Here is an 18,833-nt window from a genome sequence, read left to right on the forward strand (position 1 = left end):
ATAGATCCAGGTGAGGTGGCAGCCCTCTCCAATTTAGATGTCATATGCCATCCGAAACAATTCAGTCTTGCAGGCCCTGCGGAACTGCGATAAGTCGCACAAGGTCCTGGTGTCTTCTGGGAGGGTATTCCAGATTATTGGAGCTGCCACTGAGAAGGCTCTTGCTCTTGTGGCTTAGCCTCTTTTAGCCCAGGGACAACCAAAAGATTTTGAGAACTTGACCGAAGTGCTCTCTGGGGAACATGTGGGGCAAGGTGGTCCCGCAGATAGATAGGTCCTAGGCCGTATAGGACTCTGAAGGTTAATACCAAGACTTTGAAACAGATTCGGTACGCAACAGGCAGCCAGTGCAGCGCCCTCAGCAAAGGCTGAATGTGGTCTTGCCAGGGATGCCCCATTAATAGCCTGGCTGCAGCATTCTGCGCCAACTGCAGTTTCCAAATCTGAGTCAAGGGCAGCCCCATGTAGAGGGCGTTAAAGTAGCCGATTCTCGAGGTGACCGAGGCGTGGATCACAATTGCTGTCACCACGCTCAAGGTCGGGGACCAACTGCCATATTCGCCAGAGATGATAAAAAGCGGCTCTGGCAGTGGCTGCCACTTGGGACTCCATAGTTAGGGAGAACTCCAGGAGCATTCCCAAACTCTTAACCCTCATCACTGGCGTCAATGGTGCCCCATTGAAGGTTGGTAAAGGGATCACCATTCCTGGGCCGCTACAACTTAGATAGAGAACCTCCATCTTCGTCATCTTTAACTTTGTCAAAGTTAAAGTTGTTTTCTTTCCACTTATCCCTCCATTCTCCATCCCTATCTATCTTCCTTCCTTCCTCCCTCCCTGCCTTGCGGTTCTCAAGCATATGATGTTCATATCTTCACCTCTCAAACATCTGAGATTTATTCTATGTGGCTCTTACATTAAGCAAGTTTGGCCGCCCCTGGTATAGTACTTACTGAAATTGTTAGAACATAAGAGAAGCCATGTTGGATCAGGCCAATGGCCCATCCAGTCCAACACTCTGTGTCACACAGTGGCCAAAACATTTTTATATATACACACACACACTGTGGCTAATAGCCACTGATGGACCTCTGCTTCATATTTTTATCTAACCCCCACTTGAAGCTGTCTATGCTTGTAGCCGCCACCACCTCCTGTGGCAGTGAATTCCACATGTGTTTTAACAATTTATTGATAGCATATGGTTACAAAACTTAATTATTTTTTAACTATAACAGTACTAACCCATAAGATATTTCTATCCCCCCTCCCTCCAATGTTGACTTCCCCGAGGTTATAGATTCAAATTCAATACTAAAGGTACTACTAACTGATCAAAGTTCACCATATATACCCTTACTACTAAAAAATTGTCCAATGTCTTTTTACTTTCCACTCTTTCTTCTTTAAATATTCTTTAAATTTCCTCCACTCCTTTTTGAATATCTCCAAATCATAGTCTCTTAGTGTTCTAGTTAGTTTATCCATTTCACTCCACGATAAAACTTTCATTGTCCAGTCCCATTTCTCCGGTATTTTTTCTTCCTTCCAAAGCTGCGCGTACAATATCCTAGCAGCTGATAGCAAGTACCAAATTAGAGTCCTGTTTTCCTTTGGAAATTTTTCTAATTGTAATCCAAGCAAAAACGTCTCTGCAGTTTTTTTGAAGTCATAGCCCAGAATTTTGGAGATGTCTTGTTGTATCATTTTCCAATACTCTTTCGCTTTTTCACAAGTCCACCACATATGGAAGAAAGAACCTTCATGTTTTTTACATTTCCAACATCTATCCGACATTTTCTTGCTCATCTTAGCCAGTTTTTTCGGAGTCATATACCACCTATACATCATCTTAAAACAGTTCTCTTTTATACTCTGACAAGTTGAAATCTTCATTGAGTTCTTCCAAAGGTGCTCCCACGCATCCATTTGTATTTCTCTGTTCACATTGATTGCCCATTTGACCATTTGAGATTTTACTACTTCTTCTTCTGTAGACCATTTCAATAATAATTTGTATATTTTTGATATCAATTTTTCATTGTCTCCAAGCAGGACCGTGAATTCCACATGTTAATCACCCTTTGGGTGAAGAAGTACTTTCTTTTATCTGTTTTAACCTGACTGCTCAGCAATTTCATCGAATGCCCACGAGTTCTTGTATTGTGAGAAAGGGAGAAAAGTACTTCTTTCTCTACTTTTTCCATCCCATGCATTATCTTGTAAACCTCTATCATGTCACCCTGCAGTCGATGTTTCTCCAAGCTAAAGAGCCTCAAGCGTTTTAACCTTTCTTCATAGGGAAAGTGTTCCAACCCTTTAATCATTCTAGGTGCCCTTTTCTGCACTTTTTCCAATGCTATAATATCCTTTTTGAGGTGGGGTGACCAGAATTGCACACAGTATTCCAAATGAGATTGCACCATCAATTTATACAGGGGCATTATGATACTAGCTGATTTGTTCTCAATTCCCTTCCTAATAATTCCCAGCATGGTGTTGGCCTTTTTTATTGCAATCACACACTGTCTTGACATTTTCAGTGAGTTATCTACCACGACCCCAAGATCTCTCTCTTGGTCTGTCTCTGCCAGTTCACAACCCATCAACTTGTATTTGTAGCTGGGATTCTTCGCCCCAATGTGCATTACTTTGCACTTGGCCACATTAAACCTCATCTGCCACATTGACACCCACTCACCCAGCTTCAACAGATCCCTTTGGAGTGCCTCACAATCCTCTCTGGTTCTTACCACGATGAACAATTTAGTGTCATCTGCAAACTTGGCCATTTCACTGCTCACTCCCAACTCCAAATCATTTATGGACAAGTTAAAGAGCATGGGACCCAGTACTGAGCCCTGCGGCACCCTACTGCTTACTGTCCTCCACTGCGAAGACTGCCCATTTATACTCACTCTCTGCTTCCTATTAATTAGCCAGTTTTTGATCCACAAGAGGACCTGTCCTTTTACTCCATGACTCTCGAGCTTTCTAAGGAGCCTTTGATGAGGAAAAAGCTTTCTGGAAGTCAAGGTAAACAACATCTATTGGGTCTCCTTTGTCCACATGTTTGTTCACCCCCTCAAAGAAATGTAACAGGTTAGTGAGGCAAGATCTTCCATTACAGAAACCATGCTGAGTCTTCCTCAATAACCCATGTTCATCAATGTGCCTGCTCATTCTGTCCTTGATAATGGTTTCTACCAACTTTCCCAGTATTGAAGTCAGACGGACTGGCCTGTAATCTCCCAGATCTCCTCAGGAACCCTTTTTAAATGTGGGGGTGACATTTGCTACCTTCCAGTCCTCAATGAAAGATTACATATTTTTGTGAGAAGATCCACAAGTTCAACTTTGAGTTCTTTCAGAACTCTTGGATGTATGCCATCCAAACCTGGTGACTTATTAGTTTTTAATTTAACTATCAGTTGTAGGACCTCCTCTCTTGTCACCTCAATCTGACTCAGGTCTTTCAACACCCCTTCCAAAATTAGTGGTTCTTGAGCGGACAAATACTTGTCTTCCACAGTGAAGATGGAGGCAAAAAATGCATTCAGCTTTTCAGCCATTTCCCTATCCTCCTTCAGTAATCCTTTTACCCCTTGGTCATCCAAGGGGTACACTGCCTCCCTGGCTGGTTTCCTGCTTCTAATATACTTGAAGAAATTTTTATTGTTGGTCTTTATGTTTTTTGCAATATGCTCCTCATAGTTGCTTTTTGTCTTCCTGATCACTGTCTTGCAATTGATTTGCCACAGCCTGTGTTCCCTTTTATTAATCTCACTTGGACTAGCTTTCCACTGCTTAAAGGAGTCCTTCTTACCTTTTACAGCTTCCATTACTTTGTTTGTTGACCATGCAGGCCTTTTCTTATACCTGTTTGTGCCTTTCCTAACTTGTGGTATATATTTTATCTGAGCTTCTAGGATTGTAGTTTTAAATAGCCTCCAAGCTTCCCCAAGGGTTTTGGCTCTATTTACCTTTCCTTTCAGTTTCCTCTTCACATGCCTCCTCATCACAGAGAATTTACCCCTTTTAAAGTTAAACGTGGTCGTGCTGGTCTTTTGGGGCAACTCTCTATTTATACAAATGGTGAAATCAATAACGTTATGGTCACTGCTCCCAAGTGGTGCGATCACTTTTACATCTCTCACCAAGTCTTGGGCATTACTTAGGACCAAATCCAGGATCGCCCCACCCCTGGTAGGTTCTGAGACAATCTGCTCCGTAGCACAGTCATTGAGAACATCAAGAAACTCAATCTCTTTCTCTTGACCAGAACACATATTGACCCAATCAAACTGCGAGTAGTTAAAATCACCTATTACGACACAGTTTTTACGTTTCGCCACTATCTTTAATCCTTCCATCATATTATAATCATCCTCTATCTTTTGATTTGGTGGGCGATAACAAACTCCCATAGTTAAATTTCCTTTTGGGCCCTCTGTTTCAACCCAAAGCATTTCTAGAAGGGAATCTAATTCTCTGACTTCAGTCTTACTGGACCATATGCCCTCTCTGACATACAGAGCCACCCCACCTCCAACCCTTCCCTCCCTATCCTTCTGATATAACTTATATCCAGGAATCACAGTGTCCCACTGATTCTCCTCATTCCACCAAGTTTCTGATATTCCCACAATATCTATGTTTTCTCCCAACACTAAACATTCCAACTCACCAATTTTATTTCGAACACTTCTAGTATTTGCATACAAACATCTATAATTTCCCAGGCAATCTAAGCCCACAACCTTCCTCCTGCCGCCTCGAGACTTTGGCAGACAGTCCATACTGTTTGTCACCATCTCAGTGGACAACTCTGATCCATTACCCGGTAGAAAAGTAACAGCTAACCCTTCATCTCTTTGAGATGAGTCCTCTCGAACCAGAGACATTTCATCTCCTGTCGGCTTTCCCCCAAGATTTAGTTTAAAAACTGCTCTGCCACCTTTTTGATTTTAAGCGCCAGCAGCCTGGTTCCATCTGGGGACAAGTGGAGACCGTCTCTTTTGTACAGCTCCCGCTTGTTCCAGAAAGCATCCCAGTGCCTAAAAACTTAAACCCTTCCTCCTTACACCATCGTCTCATCCACACATTGAGACTTCTAATTTGTGCCTGTCTTTCCTGCCCTGCACGTGGAACAGGTAGCACTTCTGAGAAGGCTACCTTGGAGGTCCTGGCCTTAAGTCTCCCGCCTAGCAGCCTAAATTTTTCCTCCAGGACCTCACAACTGCATTTCCCCACATCGTTGGTGCCAACATGCACCACAACCACTGGCTCCTCCCCAGCACTGTATATCAGCCTATCTACTACACGAGTAATGTCCGCTACCTTCGCACTAGGCAGGCAAGTCACCATACGGTCAGTACGCGATTTTGCCACCCAGCTGTCTACTTGCCTAAGGATCGAATCACCAACTACCAAGACCCCCCTCTCTCCCTGCCCAGGGATGGTTCCTTGGCACGAAAGGATTCCCGCTGACCAACTGAAGAAGAGGTCCCTTCTGAGGGCGCATTCCCCTTATTCTCAGCACGATGCCCTGTTCCCTCTTGACCCTCATGCTCCCTGGCAGCCACGTTCAAAGCGGGGCTCATCTAATACGTCCCCAAAAATCTTCTCCGAGTGCCAAACTGACTGTCTCTGCTTCTCCAGGTCAGTCACCTCAGCCTCAAGGGTACGAACTCATTCCCTGAGGACCAGGAGCTCCTTGCATTGAGCACCCCCCCAAGGCTTCTTTCCTGTGGGCAGATAGTCATACATGTGACACTTAGTGCAAAACACTGGAAAGCGCCCCCCCCCCTGCTGGCATTCTACTTTCATGATAGCTTTTTAAAAAAATATGCAGTCCCCTTTAAATCCTGTTTGTTTATGCGGCTCCCCTTCTGGAGGGTCTACTTACCTTATTGGGAACACAAGGAAAATAGGGATCTGGATTTCTGGTCCTTACACAGCCCTCAGGCAAAGGGCCACAGTCCAAGAGCCCTTTAGCTCTCGCCAAAGGCTCGCGCCTCTGGCAAGGAGCAGCTTAACAATGCAAAAAGGGTGGGGAACACAGCCACTCCTAATCAATCAGCAAAAATCACCTTCAATCACCTTCACCTTTAGCCCACTCAACCAAACAAATAGCAGTTCTCCAGCAAACCACAAACTCAGAATTTTCAGCAGTCACACAAACTCAGAAATTCTCAGCAACTTCCCCAGCTGCTCACCCTTATATCAGTTATTCTCTGCTCTATCTCAGAGCTTCTCTGCTCTATCTCAGAGCTCTCTGAAATGTGCTCAGCCTCTGGCAAGGTGCAGCTTAACAGTGCAAAGAGGGTGGGGAACACAGCCACTCCTAATCAGCAACAATCACCTTCAATCACCTTCACCTTTAGCCCACTCAACCAAACAAACAGCAGTTCCCCAGCAAACCACAAACTCAGAATTTTCAGCAGTCACACAAACTCAGAAATTCTCACCAACTTCCCCAGCTGTTCACCCTTATATCAGTTATTCTCTGCTCTATCTCAGAGCTTCTCTGCTCTCTCTCTCAGTTAGATTATTTATTTCACGCTTTGAAGTATTTGTTGAAAGTGATAATAAACACGTTACTAAAAAAATAGGCTACCTCTTATCATATGGAAAATTCAGAACAAGCTACTTACCACAGGATTAGCAAAAGGGCAGAGGATACCCAAAGAAAACAGTCCAAGAAGAGGTCCACCGACCATGCCAAAAATACTGAGAGCTGCCTGGGGAAGAAATAAAGTTGTATATTCAGAAATAAACTAAAATAGAGGGAGACTTGATGCAATGCAGAGAACAAGTGTGATGTGATACAGAGAACAAGTACAGAAAGGATAAAGCATCTCCTTCCCCCTGTAATTTCGCCACTATCAAGTTGTGCCTTCCTGAAGCTAGTTTTGAAGCAGCTAGTTTGCAAAAGCAAGAAGCACTTTCTTGTACAGTCCACTATCTCAGTAACTATTTCATAAATTCAGCTGAACTAAAATTAGCTTAACACATGTATTTTAAGTGATGCATTGAATGATCTGCTTGAAGTTTAAATATGTTCCATTCATAAATTCATAAATCTGTGGTCTTACAAGTTAAGCTGCATTGTTTAAACCACTTATGCAATTTAGCTTAATTGAGGCAATTTCAGAAGTATGTAGTTTGAAGAATAAAAGATAACATTGAAATAGTGAGTGGGAGCACTGACTTCTGTTTTCTCAGACAAGTGACCATTAATTAAGGAATGTTTAAATACATACCTGTAACAAACCTCCTAAAAGTGATGCTACAGCAGCCATAGCAATGCATACTGCACCGTAAAACAGACCTAAATGAGTAATGAATGCAAACATGTTAGATTACAGTTTTATAATTTTGTGGCCATGCATCACAAACACCACAGTGGCTTGTATTCAACCAGTCTGTTCCAAAGTGAGAACATTTCCAGAAATAAGGACACCGATTTCTACAAATCCCCCTTCTCAATACAGACCCTTACTTTGACCCTCTACAAAAAATGTCATGGCAGATTAGTTGAAATAATTTAGGATTAGCAATTACAAAATAATCTAGGATTAGCAATAAACATAATAACAGGATGAATTATTTATATTATCCTGTGTAATCCTTTGCCTGCATGAATTGTTTGGAAGTTCATTGTTCTTTTTTCATTTTTGTACTAAGGAAGTAATGGCTTTGTGATAGCAAAGCCCCCATACATAATGGGGTACTTTAGATAGCAGTTTGCATGAATGAGCTCACCTTCCTCCTTACAGAATTTGTATGCTGAATTATATTGTATTATGTCCACTACCCAGATATAATTTGCAGAAAGGAAGTGAATCACATACTAATCCTGGAATAAGAGATAATTTGTGCTAAGCAGTGGTTCTCATATATAATAAACAGTGATTTCAGTAATAATTGGGGAATATTGAAAATGTTCTGATAATATTCTACCCTTACATCCCTCATACAACTTTATGACCCTTTTACATTTCTTTTTATCATACTGACTGACTGGGTTCAGTGGATTGATTTAATTCTGATAGTAGGCTTACTGATATTTTAGTTAACTTTCAAAAAGTGCTAGTTTCATACAATAAATTCCAGAATACATGAGAAAATAAATAGTTACTTCATTAAACTAGAATAAATGGAAACGATTTCAACAGACTTACTCATTCCCATAGAAATCCAAGACAATTTCCTTTCAGGGAGTGATGCAAAGTGAGGTTTAATTAGATCCTCTACAGTCACGGCTGCTAAGGCATTAATGCTAGAGGACACTGTACTAAGGAAGACAAAACAATTATTCATTTAAAATATTTATACCATGCTCCTCCATGCATATATCTAAGTGGAAACTGACAACATAATAAATAATTATGTTGTGCAGAGGGTTGGACCAGATGACCCTGGAGGTCCCTTCCAACTCTATGATTTTATTATTCTAATATAAACATTAACAGTGAAACATCATACTAACAGTAACAGCTGTATAATCAGAATAAAAATAGCAGAAATTAAAACAACAAATTACTATGAGGATAATGATCTTTAAAAGTGCCATCCTAAACAAAGTTACACTCTTTTAACTCCACTGAGTAACAGGACAATCCTATGAAGAGTTATTCCAGTCTAAACCCATTGAAATAAATCAGCATAGACTAGAGTAACTCTATTTTGGATTGCTGTGTGAAAACGATGGTAACATAAAAACAGTAGTTGCATATAACCAGGACAACAAATAAAAGTCTTACTTGAAAGATGGAGTACATTTTCTAACAGTTTGAAAAAATCAAAATGTCTCCCCCCCCAAAAAAACTTTCCATTTTGCAATGGAAAGAGTAGAGTTCTACAACCTGCAGGCTGCTACTGAAAAGGCTGTATCTCTGGAGCTCACAGTAAATACAGTAGGGAATCTTATGGCAGTCTTAAGTAGTGGACAGGTTTACAAGGGAGAAGATAATTGTTCAGGTCCCAAAATGTGTACTTTTTAGCACATTATAATGCATTTTATGTAGTACAAATATAGTAAATCCATATGGAATTAAGGTTGCCAGGTCCTCCTTGGTCCCCAGTAAGGGGGCTGTAGGGTTCTCAGCCTCCCACTGGGGGCGGGGTTCCCTTAGTCTTGGGGGCCCTAACCCATCAGCATGGAGCTAGCCAGTGAGGGGATCCCCACCCCAAAGAGCTCCATTAGCACCCAACGTGCCTAGCATGATGATGTCACCTGGAAGTTATATCATTGTGCCAGGCACATCATGCAGGGGATGCTTTAGCATTTGGGTAAAAATTCTATGGCAGAGGGTTTTTTTAACCATAGAGTTTTAACCCAAATGCTAGAGCAACCCCGCACAACATGCTTGGCACAATGACGTCACTTCCAGGTGACATTATCGCATTGCATCCCCCACCAGCAGCCAGGTAAGAGTTCTAGATTAGGAAACTCCTGGAGATTTTTTGGGGGGGGACTGGGGAGGGACATCAGTGGGATACAATGCCATAGAACCCACCCTCCACAGCATCCATTTTCTCTGGGGAAATTATCTCTGTATTCTGGAGATGAGCTGTAATTCCAGGGGAACACCAGGTTCCAACTGCAGGCTGGCAACCCTGTACGGTATATTAGAGTAGATTTTAATTTCATACCTGCTTAGATTGGCATTTCTCTACCGTATTATTAACAAGTGTAATGAAATAAGGAGATTATAAAGTCTGCAGTAATATTAGGGGAGGGAATTTTAATCTACGTTACGTTGCATTATAATTAAAGTGGCCCTAAGTACTCTCCTAAGTTTCATTGAGGCAAAGGTTTATGTCAAGTAAAGCAGAAAGCTTCATATCTGCAGGACTGCCTCTCCTCTGATTAGGCCTTCTGCAGTTACCACCGTGCAAGTGGGTAAAATCAACAACCCACCTCCCATATACAAGTATCCTAAATTGCATCCCCACCTTGTGGAATGGCCTGGTCAGGAAGGCTTCACCCCACAGTTTTATCATTCTGAAAACTATGTACAACAGAGTTGTTCAGGAATGCATTATAAAGGAAAAGGAACTGTGGACTACACCACTGTGTATCTGTTTGCTCTATGCGTTATTCTAACATCATTGCACTGTTTTCTACTGATATGCCATTTTTTCACAATGTATCTACATTCTGTACTATGTCTAATATTCTGTAATTATTTCAGATCTGTAATCCTAGTCCAAGTACATTACTTATTAGGTGACTCATATTTCTGATTGCATCAATTGTCGATGACCAATTTCCCACTCACCTTACACCGCTCTCACGTTCCTCTTCTCAGTGGGACTTCCTTCCGATTTCACAGTATCTGTCCCGGGGCTGCAGCTAGCATCGGCTGTTTCACACCACAAACAGAAACTGGTTTTTAGAGGTTTCTGTTTGCAATGCAAAAAAGCCGATGCTAGCTGCAGCCCCGGAGCAGATAGTATGAAATCGGAAGGAATCCCCGCTGAGAAAGGGAATGTGAGAGTGGCGTAAGGTGAGTGGGAAATCGGTCATTGTGTAATCCATATTGACTGTCAGTGAGAAAGGCAGACTATAAATACAGTAGGTAAATACGAAACGGTTTCTGTATAAAGGTCATTTTAATTATTTCTTTTTCATTCCTTATTTACAATGACATACCAGAACCAAAATGCTGTCAGAATAAACAAATGTGCCCCTACATTCTTATTTATTAAAATTTGCTCTCATGGAATAAAAATAGCTACACCAGTTACTTTTAAAATTAGCTACATCAGTTACTTTATTACTCTAGTGATTAATCATATTAAATTTTGGCGTTGTAATTTTGATCCATTAATAACCATTTTTCCTCTTCAGTCCATTCAGACTTAAATTACCTTAAAGTGCCGCTGTAAGCACTAGCCACAAAAAGCCCCGGCATGCCTGGGAAATTATGCAGAATATCCAGTACCAGATATGGCATGAGCTGAAATATTCCAATATTAGTACACATTAGCACTTAGGGGTTTTTTTATTTTTCCATTGCCATAGCTCTTTGTGACAATAATCTTTCTAAATCTGAGACAAAGTTTTTTTTAAAAAAAATTTCTGTACTCAGCACATTCAAGTTAGGAGATTTGCATCAGAACCTAAAGCTTATTCATTTCTTGAATTGGAAACACTGGGCTGGATCCAACCTGCTCCCCTTGTGAAAGGGCATTTTAATTAAATGAAGGAGGGAGTTTCTATCAAGTCCTGTTTCCATCCTTGTCCCTCTCTGGCACATCAAGACCATTCTGATGGGCCACCTCCCCCAGATTAGTTTGGGGAGAACCAAAGGGGCTATATCAAAAAATGGAGATAGCAAAGATGTCTCATGAGCTGAAATTCTCTTGCAGTTCTCTGGATCCAAGTCACTAGCTCCAAAAATTTCATTTATTTCTTAAATCCAGCTTGCAGCCTTAAACTCAAATTCTTATTGTGTTTGGGTAGAGAAAGGAGAAGGAAAGATTCCAGGCAACTGTGCCCACCACTGGTAAGTCAGGTGGTTTACATGTACCTTTCTGTAGCCTGCCTCGCATTTGGCCAGCTAATGCGGACCTAATAGACTCCAATTTGGTCTGTACTGCATGTTAGAAAAGAAGGGGATTGAAGGAAGCCTGGGCATAGGGCTGCCAAGCCCCAGGCAGGGGTTCCCTCACTTGAGAGGTTCCCAACCCACTGGCCCACATTAGGCCACCATGGGGAACCTCCCCCGACCTCATTGGCATAATGACGTCACCCAGAAGTGATGTCATTGCACCAGTGACATCGTGCGGCAGCCACTCTAGGCGTTTCCAGGGAAACTCTATGGTTTTTCTGGACACTCTAGCCATTTGGGAGGGGAAACTCTATGGTACAATAGTTTTCCCGGAAACACCTAGAGTGGCTGCAAGCGATGTCGGCCGCGTGATGACATCATTGCATCGTGCGCATGTTTTGTATGCGTACGAAGGTACCCCGCCGAGGAAGGCTGGGAACTTGGCAACCCTACCTGGACACCTTAATTCTTCTTTCCAAAGGATGTCTTCTGACTTTGTCAGTGAACCCAAAATTATGCATTAGAAATTTTCAATACTATACCTGGTCCGGTGCTGACACACATTTTGCTGACCATGGGTCACAGCCTTCATAAATGGAGTACATTGCTAATCCACTTAGCACTGCACATGCAAGAATTGCCCAAAGCCCCAAAAGGTTTATATAGAGAGATCTGTAAGTTAAAAACAACAGAGCTTTTGCATGCTAGAACAGTATGAAAATATCAATTGAATAATTGTACAATTATTATGCTTATACTATACCTGTATTAATTTCCTTTTGGCAGCCGAAAGAAAGAAATTCTAGGTAAGAACACATTTGTTTCTTTGGCTAAAAACCAGCCTAAATCTTCTAGTACTTGCTTTTTTGTGTGTGTATCTGTGTGTGCGCGCACATGCATGTGTGTATGCATAGGTTTTAAAAGTCATTTGTCTATCCAGTTCAGCTGCTAGGACATCACGGAATGTTCACAAACATTCTGAGTCCCAGCACTGAAAGTCCCATCCAACTTTTCACTTAACAATCACTAGGCACTGCCCACACATTTTTAAATGATAGCTGAATAGTTTCAGTGCACTGTTCTCTAAGCTCCAGTACACTGTTCTTCTCTTCTCTTGTGTTCCTTTTCATTATTCTTTGCCTGTGCAACAAATCTGTTAACCTTTTAGATCCAGGCTAGAATTTTAGTTTTCTCAAACTTTTTCTGCTATTGGTTTTAAACTCCTCCTGGAGCTTTATTTTTATTTTGTTTCCCATTTTCTTTCAATGTGTATTTATTTTAAACTTGTGCTTTTGGGTTACCTCACAGGGTTTTTTTATTTTTATTTCTAATATTTTTATACTGGTGTTGCTGATTTTATTAGTGTGTTGTGTTAATGTTTTATGTACTTCTGCTATTATTTTGGAAACAATGTCAAGCAAAACGCTTTGGTGAACAGAAATGTAACAACTGTGCAATTGTTGTTCTAAAAGTTATCTACATCTGCCAGTAGATATTCGATTGCATTCCTTCTTCCACTAACTGAGAAACCTTAATTCAAGATGACTTTACCTGGAGCCTGAGTATCTTTCAACCGTGCAAGAATTTGGATGCTTTTAGTTAAACAGGTTGATGAAGTCCAATTTATCTACTTTATATAGTTCTGTCCCACTCTCCCCTCCATGGGGACTCAACTTCGATCTCACCTCCTCCGTTTATCCCCACAATCACCCTATGAAATAGGTTAGGTTAGACAGAGTGACTGGCCCAAGGTCATCCAGCAAGTCTAGCAGAGATCCGACCATGAAGATACCATGAAGATTCACAAACTGAGTGTTATAGTGTTTTTTTTTGGGGGGGGGGGGGAATGGTTAGATTACTCTTGGGATTCCTATTGAGATTGTACATTGTACAAATTTCCCAAGAAGTCACCAGATTTTAACAGATTCTGGCATGGCTGAAGACATGAAGCTCATGTATTCCTCTTGACATTTACCTATTTCAACTATTTTTTTCTGATACCCTTTAGTAGTAACACCCAAAAATAAAAGTCATGTTAAATGGCATTTGTTTTTGGATTTTATTTTTAAATGAAATGGGCTATGTTTACTTTTTTATTTTATTTTGGAACAATGTGTCTACCTGCCACATCTGCCTGTTTTTCTGATGGCTCCTGCTGAGTGACATTCTACATTTTCCTACTGCCTTGTCCTTTCATTGGCTGCGGTCCCCACATCTATAAACCTAATAAATGTGGAATAAGACTTTTTAAAATGTGAAAGCTTTAGCTACACATCACTTGTGACTTTTAAATATGGCCTTGAGGAATACATACAGATCTAGAATTATGCTTGCTTCCTTGTTATTACAATAGAGAAACCTGTCTAATTTTTTCATTAAATCATTTAGTTTTGTAGTGCCTTCATGACCCTGCTGTGTTTATTCTGCACTGATATAATTGAAATCCTTTTGCCTATATGACATCTAACAATTATGGTCATGAGCAAAAGCTCTCTGTGCTTGAGGAAACAATAATTTGTATGAGTAATGATCTGTGAACTGCCTTATGCCTTGATTTCTGATCAACAAATCAAAATATGAGGTTGCTTTATACAGAGTCAGACCATTGGTTCACCTAGCCAGTACTGCTGACTTCATATGGCTGTGGCTGTTTAAGATATCAAAAGGGTTCTCACCTAAAGATATATCATGTGTAACTTCAATATGGATTTGCAATCCTCAGCATTCTGATCATTGTCTGTTATGATTCTGAGAGAACGAACTGACAACAGGAAGGGAAGCATCTCTATCTCTGTCTCACTAGCTCTGGTTCTTTGCTGCCCCCATAGGAGATGACTTCTTTTGTATACTTAGGGTTGCCAAATCCAATTCAAGAAATATTTGGGGACTTTGGGGCTGGAGCCAGGAGACTTTGGGGGGTGGAGTCAGGAGCAAGGTTGTAACAAGCATAATTGAACTCCAAAGGGAGTTCTGACCATCACATTTAAAGGAACCACACACTTTTTAAATGCCTTCCCTCCATTGGAAATAATGAAGGATAAGGGCACCTTCTTTGGGAGCTCATAGAATTTGACCCCCTGGTCCAATCGTTTTAAAATTTGGTGGGTACTTTGGGGAGAGGCACTGGATGCTATGCTGAGAATTTGGTGCATCTACCTCAAAGAACAGCCCCCCAGAGCCCCAGATACCCGTGGATCAATTCTCCATTATTCCCTATGGGAATCATTCTCCACAAGGAATAATGCCCAGCAGACATTTCCCTCCCCCCACTTTCTGATGACCCTGAAGCGGGGGAGTGCCTCCAAACTGGGGGATCCCCTGCCCCCAACTGGGGATTGGCAACCCTATGTATACTTGATGTTGTGTATCCCAGCACCATCAACCAGTGCCAGGTTTTGGGAGGCCCTGGGAAAACAGTGCCCTTCTGCGAACCATGCTTCCCTTTCTACCCTGTGTGTTCCCACCTGTATGTGTTCCCACCTGACTGTGAATTGTTGTCCTTCTCACAAGCCCTCCCACCACCTGCACTCACAGCCACCTAAACCACATTCATGCCTTTTCCAGGTAGCAAAGGCTGGTGTGTGTAGCTACTGTGGCCACCAGAAGTGCTGCCACTGTGCACCAACTGCATGCAGTACCCCATAAGAGCTAGGAAGCTGAGAGCATGGGTGGTGGAGTGCTTGCAAGCAAACGACCAGGAAAAAGTATGTGGACAAGTGGCAGGGGAGGTGAACAACTGAGGAGTCTGAGACACTAAAAGCCCTGGCAGTATGCTGGTGCTGGCCCTGCCATCCACAGTCAACCCATCCAAAATTACAGAGCTGAGCTCCGCACCCCACTTCAGCCCTTTTAAGGGTCCCCCCCCCAAGCCCTCTGCTGTGGTGTCTCTTAAATGATAACTCAGCTATGAAGGGACTGCCAGGCCGTGGAAATTCCAGCACAGTTATTGGTGCATTAGAACAGATTTGATGGACAGATGGGGCAGAGACAGCAACAAGCAGCATGGGAACAGTGGATGTAGATGCTGTCCCCCCTCCTGCCTTTTCCCACTTGCTTTTGCTTCCACAGTAGGGCAATGTTTCCCTCCTCAATGTGGAAGCAGCCTTAACTGAGTTAGAAAGTAATCTCCTTTGTCCATCCTGAATGTATTGTCTATAAACTTCATGGGGTAGTCGCATGTTCTATTATTATGGTAGAAAAGAACAAGTTCCCTCTATCCACTTACCCACCCAGTGCATAATTTTATAAACTTCTTTCATGTCCCCCCCTCAGTCATATATGTGTGTAAACAAAACAATTATTCCACTAATGTTTTTAGAAGTTTAAAACATTTCCAAAGTTGCACTAGATGCAGGGACTGAAAAATGTAATACTCGTTCTGGAAACTGTCCAAAAGATGCTTATGACACTTACACTTATGTTTACTTATGCTTAAAATGGTTGGAAACAGTTCAAAACAAATCTGACCAGAAACTGTGACTAGATACACAAAAAGTTAATGAACGTACCACCACCATGATGCCTCTGCAACTCAAACTCCCAAGTCTTTGATAAGCTTTCAAATGTACACAGGTAAAGAAAAGGCTAAAAATTCTACCAAACTAATATCCATTATTGCTAACAGTTTCCATAAGAACAAAGTTTGAGTGCAGTGGCACTGTTAAGACCAAAAAAGAATTCCCACCCGTACAGGCATAGGTAATTAATTCTGGATATAAACTTTAGTTTGCATGCACACTTCTGTGCATACATTGCTTCAGACTAACACAGTTACCCACTTGAATCTAGTTTTGTATAAGACTGGAGCAATGCAGTATATAAATTGTAAAAGGTACATAGTGTATGAGTAACAGTACTATATGCAGAGACATAATGTACAGATAATGTAGACACAAAACTGCAAACTACTACTATTTATATATGAATCAAATATTGGTATATATTTGTTTTTGGCATGGTTCAGAGGACAGCATGGGTTATTATTGCTACATTTTATATACCCACAATGTCAAGAATGAAATTCTAAATGAAAATGCTTTTGAAGATGGGAAAAGGTCAGTAAAGAGCAATGAGCAAATTGACTTACACTTTTGCTTGAAATCTGCTTTTGCAGGCAATGTATCGCTGAACTTGAGACTGGTTTACACCATATACACCAAGCCAGGTGAAAGTTCCACCTATGATAATTGTCCAGAATGTGTGCCTTTGCAAAGGATTAGGATCAAATCTAAACAGAAGAAAAACAGTCTTTGTAACATTTCTGTTTGGTAGATCAGTCTGAGAGGCAATGACAATATGATCACAGTAAGCTTCATGACAGAGTGGCTTTCCGTTCCCAGTCTGGCACACTAACCATTCTTCAGTAGTATTCAAGCTTGCAATCCATTATGGGTCAGCTTTTGAAAAGTTCTCAGAAACTTAATTTGATCAAGAATACAGCAGGCACCTTGCTAACCATACTTGACACAATGAGCACATCTCTCTTGTACTTCATGAACTTTCTGTTTATTTCTGAACATAACTCAAAGTGCTAGTTTTGACTTATAAAACATTAAACTTTCTGAGACCAGAGTAGCTGAAAACTCTTATAGTTGAAATTTCCCTTTCCATGTGTTCCTACTTTTGGAGGTTAGTTGTATGGCTACTGGAGATAGCACCTTTTCTGTGGTTGTACCCCACCCATGGCGGTCTCTCCCTAGACCAGGGGTGGGAAACCTCCATCCCAAGGGCCGCATACGGCCCTCGAGATCACTTGGTGTGGCCCTCAGGAATTGCTGGGCCGAACCAAACCATGTGGCAGCCTTCCTGCGGCCCGGATGGCCAGCAACGATTGTGGGGCCCAGCCATGCTGTGCAGCAGCCTCTCCAGGACCCAGAAGGGATCACAGGGCCCAGATGAACTGAGTGTCAGCCTCCTTGGGGCCTGGCTGGCCAGCCAGAATTGCTGCAGGGCCTGGAAGAGTTAATGTCACAGTTCAGGTAAGTTTCCCCCTAATTTCTTTATTTTGCTTTCTTTCAATTTCTTCCCCTCATTTCTTTGTTTCCCTTTATTCTCCTTTATTCCCATGTCTTTATTTCCCTTTATTCCCCACATTTCTTTATTTCCCTTTCTTCTCTCATTTATTCCCTTTCTTTCCATTTATTCCCCCATTTATTTCCATTTATTCCCCCATTTATTTCCCTTTCTTCTCCCCTTTGTTTACCTGTATTATTCTTCCCTCCATTTAATTTCTCTTTCTTTCCCCCATTTCTTTCTTTCCCTTTCTACCTCCTTCCTTCCTTCCCCTCCCCCCCTCTCTCTGTGGAGCCTGTGCAGTGGGCATTGTGAAGGACTGCTGCTGGGGTATATGGGTGCCTTTAAAGGTCTGCTGGGAGCAGCTGCAGTTTCCACATGAAGGGAGGGAGGAAGAGGTGGCAGGGATGGGGGGGTGGGAGCCATCTACCACCAGTTCAATTTGCACTTGATTATCCCAGATGGTGTGGCCTAATATGCTAATGAGTGTGTGACCTAATATGCTAATATTAGGGGATGTGGTCTAATATGCTACTGAGTTCATGCTGGGCTTTTTCTACAAAAAAAGCCCTGGACCTATGCATTTGCCTAGGGCGGCAGACTGTGTGTGTGTGCGCCAGATTAGGCTCTCCCCACATGACTTCAAATAGAAAAACAATTATTTGCATTAATTTTGGTGGGCGGAATAATTCTTCCTTGGCAGAGCACTGTTTTTTAAATTGATAATTTTGTATGGCCCGTGAATGATGTTATAAATATCCTTGGCAGAAAAAAGGTTCCCCACCCCTGCTCTAGACAATGTTGTCTGTCTTTGTTAACTTACAGACATTATACAAAGATTACCCGGTTTGCCTGAGCTTTTGGTGTTTAGGAGGGTTTTTGTTGTTGTTAATTATTATAAACTGATGATAAAGCTGTTCTTACTGCTGTTCAGTTGGCTGGATTGCCTCTTGGGTTGTATGTCATTTTTGTTCTCCCTCTTCTTGAGTAATTAATATCAATTACTTTCAACTGCTACTGTACTAGTTAATACGTTAGTGTGATTTGTTATTGTCTTTATTATTTATGACTTTTAGAGATGTTTAGTGGAAGGGACAGGTAGAAATGTTTCATCTAAATAGTAGGTAAATAAAAGAACATAAAATAAGTAATACACAATATACAAGTTGTTTAGCCGTAAGACCATTTGTCCAAGCTGTTAGTCCAGCAGCAAATTGTCCAGTTGTTGACAAATGCTGACATTGGATATGAAACTAA

General features: G+C 41.6%; 1 protein-coding gene across 1 annotated transcript in view; it reads right to left on the reverse strand.

Moving 5' to 3' along the window:
• LOC132576257 (sodium-coupled monocarboxylate transporter 1-like) overlaps positions 1-18,833 on the reverse strand; it is a 62,466-nt gene that overhangs the window by 24,376 nt on the left and 19,257 nt on the right. The window contains exons 6-11 of the mRNA XM_060245252.1: positions 16,651-16,791; positions 12,107-12,236; positions 10,882-10,970; positions 8,187-8,299; positions 7,266-7,333; positions 6,657-6,743 (exon numbers count right to left, since the gene is read on the reverse strand). Of these exons, the coding sequence (XP_060101235.1) occupies positions 6,657-6,743; positions 7,266-7,333; positions 8,187-8,299; positions 10,882-10,970; positions 12,107-12,236; positions 16,651-16,791 (628 nt within the window). The remainder of the gene's footprint in view (positions 1-6,656; positions 6,744-7,265; positions 7,334-8,186; positions 8,300-10,881; positions 10,971-12,106; positions 12,237-16,650; positions 16,792-18,833) is intronic.

Source organism: Heteronotia binoei, chromosome 8 (genome assembly GCF_032191835.1).
Source record: "Heteronotia binoei isolate CCM8104 ecotype False Entrance Well chromosome 8, APGP_CSIRO_Hbin_v1, whole genome shotgun sequence".
NCBI classification, from domain to species: Eukaryota; Metazoa; Chordata; class Lepidosauria; order Squamata; family Gekkonidae; genus Heteronotia; species Heteronotia binoei.